The sequence below is a fragment of the Berghia stephanieae genome, chromosome 4, assembly GCF_034508935.2.
Source record: "Berghia stephanieae isolate SIO BIC M18660-M18661 chromosome 4, UCSD_Bste_1.3, whole genome shotgun sequence".
Taxonomy (NCBI): Eukaryota; Metazoa; Mollusca; class Gastropoda; order Nudibranchia; family Aeolidiidae; genus Berghia; species Berghia stephanieae.
Genome location: NC_088363.1, coordinates 68,605,352 through 68,610,351, shown reverse-complemented (window position 1 = coordinate 68,610,351; position 5,000 = coordinate 68,605,352). Strand labels below are relative to the sequence as shown.

At 33.4% G+C, this 5,000-nt stretch overlaps 1 protein-coding gene across 1 annotated transcript in view; it reads left to right on the top strand.

Annotated features, from left to right (window-relative positions):
- Positions 1 to 4,260: 4,260 nt before the first annotated feature.
- Positions 4,261 to 5,000, top strand: part of LOC144971112 (uncharacterized) — a 17,441-nt gene continuing 16,701 nt past the window's right edge. Inside the window, exon 1 of the mRNA XM_078911516.1 lies at positions 4,261 to 4,476. Within this exon, the coding sequence (XP_078767642.1) occupies positions 4,474 to 4,476 (3 nt within the window). The 5' untranslated portion in view covers positions 4,261 to 4,473. The remainder of the gene's footprint in view (positions 4,477 to 5,000) is intronic.

Genomic DNA, 5,000 nt, shown 5'->3' with positions numbered 1-5,000 from the left:
TCTTCTTCTTCTTCTTCTTCTTCTTCTTCTTTTCTTCTTCTTCTTCTCTTCTCTTCTTCTTTCTTCTTCTTCTTCTTCTTCTTCTTCTTCTTCTTCTTCTTCTTCTTCTTCTTCTTCTTCTTCTTCTTCTTCTTCTTTTTAATTTTTTTTTCTTTTTCTTTCTTTCTCTCTTTCTTTCTTTTTTTTTTTTTTTACAAAATATTCTATAAGCGCTATATAAATGTGATGTTAAGTTGCTTATTTTTATTGATTGTGGCATTATTCTTGATGAAGGCGTGTTTCGTATTTGAAAAAAAAATCATATTGGAAATGATGACGTAAATAAAGACAAGAATTCTTTTATTCATTATCCTCTTCTTCGCATTGTCAAAAAACCACGCGAATACGCAACGCTTTTCAACAGCACCACGCCCGTATGTACAGCCATGTTGTTTATCTCATTTAGAACATTCTTGCTGTTATCAGATTGCATTGAACCGTTGCCAGAAGAATCATATTTCTTTCGATTGAAAGCCGCGATGCGTTTCATGTTGTGCCACGCCTGTGTGTAGCTTTTTGTATACAGCTCTTTGTATACATGTTCTGAGAAAAAAACAAACGATAAAAGGTTTATAAAATAAAAATATTTTAACACAAAGATATCTAGAATAAACATGAACAATAAACAAAAACAAACGAATGAAGATTTCTCGAACGTTGAATATGAGAAATGCGTATATTATATGAGGGACATTCTCAAAACAGAAAAGGAAAGCATTTAGATACAAAAACAGTTTTTAAAAAACTGTAGCATACTATTACTGGGTCAAAACGATCTTAATATTGACAAAGGAATCAACACCAACGATCCTTCAACCTTGTAACGTAAAGTTTGATAGATTTGATTGATTCTTTTGTGTTATACCAAATCGTTTAAAGTCAAACGATACCTGTTGTCTTTTCTAAACAACAGTCTTTGCTATCTTTGATCATTTTCACTGGTATAGTCCTTAAGATATATATTTTTTTAAAACATCTAATTTTGACAAATCTTTGAATTTGTGAAGCTTTAAAATAGTCATTTTACGGTCGTAATGTAAACTCTATCACAGAGGAACAGCAATGACTGCCTCCTTATGAAAAAACAAAAAACAAATAGAAACCGAACTCCCCTCTCCCCTAAAAAAAAGCAAACAGAAATAAAACAGCACCCACTCCCCAATACAGACCCCAAAAAAAAATAAATAGAACCAAAAAAGATAACAAAACAAAAACAAAACATCGTGCAAAAACAAACAAAAAAAAAACATACCAAAAACAAAAGAACAAAAAACAAGAACAAAAAACAAAACAAAACCCAAAATATCATTACAAAACAAAAAAAGAAAACCCCACCCTAAACCCCCAAAAGAACAATACAGAACAAAACAAAACAAGAGAAAAAAAAAACAAACCAAAAAAAAAAAAAAGATACCCCCTCTCTTCCCCCCCCCCCCACAATAAAACAACAAACAACACAACAATCCCCCCCCCCCCCAAACCCGCCCCCCAACAAAATACAAAACAAAACCCAAAATATCATTACAAAACAAAAAAGAAAACCCCACCCAAACCCCCAAAAGAACAATACAGAACAAAACAAAACAAGAGAAAAAAAAAAACAAACCAAAAAAAAAAAAAAAGATACCCCCTCTCCCCCCCCTCCCACAATAAAACAACAAACAACACAACAATCCCCCCCCCCCCTCAAACCCGCCCCCCAACAAAAAACAGACAAACCAAAAATAAAACCAAAAAACTAAACAAAAACAGACACAAAAAAAAAAACTACACAAAAAACAAAACAAAAAAAAAAAAAAACACATAAAAGCTAACAGGAATAAAATAGCCCCCCAGCTCCCCACAAATAAAGACACCAACCCCCCCCCCCCCCCCCCAAACAAATACAAAAAACATGCCCAAATCAATACAAAAATGAAAGATAACGCAAAAAGAAAAAAAATAAATAAACAAGAATTAAAAAAAAAACAAAACGAAACAAGATAAAACCCAACAAATACCCCCCCCCCCCCCCCCCAATAAAAAAAAAACTCCAGCAAAAACAAACTAACAAAAGAAGAAACAACAAACACAACAATACACCAAAAAAAAAAAAAAAAAAAAAAAAAAACAGACACAAAAAATAAAAAGATAAATAAATAAACAACAACAAAAATTGGTAAAATACAACTGGCACAAGAAATTGCATTTTTAGGTGATCTGAGAAAAGTAAAATAAATAAAACAGCCATCGAAAGCGAAAGAGCCTGCGAAAAAAGAGGAAACCCCCATTATTTTTTCGTTCCCTGGTCAGTGAGAAACTCACTAATAGCTGCTGCTATAACGATAAAAGTATAAATCTATAAAACTATAAATAACTTGCTAGTATCTAGATAGGATGCTTTTGATATCTATCTAAATTAATACCCCATGATCATATTAAATATCACGACAATTTTAAACAACTACGCACTTTAGAAGTCCTAGTGGATAACATATTTGCAAACCTGTCATTTACATGAACCAGGCTTCGACTAACGTGTGTAATACTGTATCGATGCTATGCGTTCAGTTAAAAAAGCGTAAAATCCGCCAGCCGGATATAACGTATCAAACACAAAACTATATATGTAACTTTAAACGTTTATAGTCTGATTAATACAATTTAGTGAGAAATACTCATAAAAATGGCTAGCTAAAAACAACAAAGAGCTGAGTGATGCCATTTTACACATGAGTATGTTGAGAGAATGTGAATAAAAAGCCGTTTGCAAGGACTCAGCTATGCGCCGCTCAGAGAGGGATTCGAACCCGGGGCCTTCAGACCTGAAGGCGAGTGTCATACTACAAGACAGCATAGGGCACAAGACAAGTAGTTTTCTCTTTATGTCACTAAATAAATGAGAGAAAAAAAAACAACAGTTTTCGAAGAATGATGAAAATGCCACTTAGCAGGTTTTGAAAATCACGTATGATATTTAAAAGCTACCTTTGCAGTTCCTGGGCTATTGTTACACTCTTATTTAATTTTTATCCATGGCATGGATTAAAGTTTGTAAATAATTCGAACAAAAACCGATCACTAAATTATAATTTTTGCATCCGTCTCAATTTGAGGCGGGGAAAATGGGATGGGGGGTTGGGGGGGGGGGGGGGGGGGCGTAAAGGTGTCTCTCAGAAGCAAAATAAAAATAAAAATCCAAACAGGGGTTAGATTTCGTCTCCTAATCAAAGTAAACGTAAAACTGCACCACAAACGTCATTGTGATTGACATACATTTGAGATGAGAAATGTTGCATTTGATAACATTTATAATGATGAATTCAGATTTATTTATCTATCATGTTTTAAAAGTTTTTTTTTTTTTTTTTTTTTGGACAGAAATTATTGAAAATATGAAAATTTATTTAAATAGAGAAAGGGACGTACGAACACAGACAGATATAGATACATTCATATTTACAGAACGGGTAATTTTATAGATAGAAGAATAGACGGATAGGCAGATAGATTGATGGCATGATGTAAAAAAATAAAATAAAGATAGTCAGATAGATAAACAGAGAATCACACAAACAAACACACACACACACACACACACACACACAAATACACAACCGTAAAACACACCCACATATACATATAAACAGATAAGGAAGATATATATATATATATATATAGAGAGAGAGAGAGAGAGAGAGAGAGAGAGAGAGAGAGAGAGAGAGAGAGAGAGGAGAGAGAGAGAGAGAGAGAGAGAGAGAGAGAGAGAGAGAGAGAGAGAGAGAGAGAGAGAGAGAGACCATTTGATTTATGTTCCATAATTCGATGGATTTTTTCTTCTTTTAGAAATTAAAATACACGCCATTAAAACTTCTCTCCGACTTGCATCGTTCACTACTAAGTACTACAACACTACAACATTTTGGGCTATTATTGAATGATTTGAGATACATGTATATCTAACTGTCTTAATTAACACTCTTTTAATTTTATAAGTTTTCTTCTTCTTTTCTTTGAAGGCAGTAACTGTTCGTGTTGTTCTTTTGAGGAACCGGATTTTCCATGGTGTCAACGACAATTAACATTATTGTCCATTAATTTGCAACACTTAAAACCCAAGGATACATTCCAACATCACAGAAACACTTTTAAAACCACGAATTTATTGGTCAATCGTGATTTCCTTACCGTAAGTTATATTGCCGATGTAGGTATTAAAATAAAAAACAGTCCATGAAAATTGTTCTTGCTCCTTAGGAGGTAGACCCAACCTTAAAGAAGTACGAGAGTAATAGGACGAGTTTGTCCGCTGACCCGTGAATATAAACTGTTTTCAAACCATCTACTAGCATTATTATATTCTTGACAATTGAAGACTTTTCACTGTTTCGGTCTCATGCCTCTAAGAGAGTAGATATTATCTCCTTTTCTTGTTGTGCCATCCTTTTCAGGAAAATGGTAAGTTGGAGTTTTAAGGGCATATGCGACGTGAACGTATTTGCAGAACTGAAAACCTGACGCAATTATGGGCTTGTTTTAGCATTGTTGAAATGGACAATAATATGCGATGATATGAGAGTATTTCCATTATAACGAGATCATAACAATTTGGGTTATCTTACCTGCAAGTAAGTGCACGTAGGCATAGTTACATCAAAATGAGATACTAGGTCTATTGGTTAAAATCTTAGTGCACATATTTGAAGGTCTGAAAACCTGACGCAAATATGGGCTCGTTTCAGCATATTATTTGTAATGGACAATATTTTGCGTTGGTTTGAGAGTATTTCCATTACAACAACGAGACCATAATTTGGGTTATCAGACCTGCAAATAAGTGCACGTCAGCATGGTAACATCAAAATGATATGCCATTAGTTAAAATCAACGCATGGTAATAATCATAGAGAAAAATGATATTAGTTTAAATCAAGGGCATACTATATATATATATATATATATATAATATATATATATATATA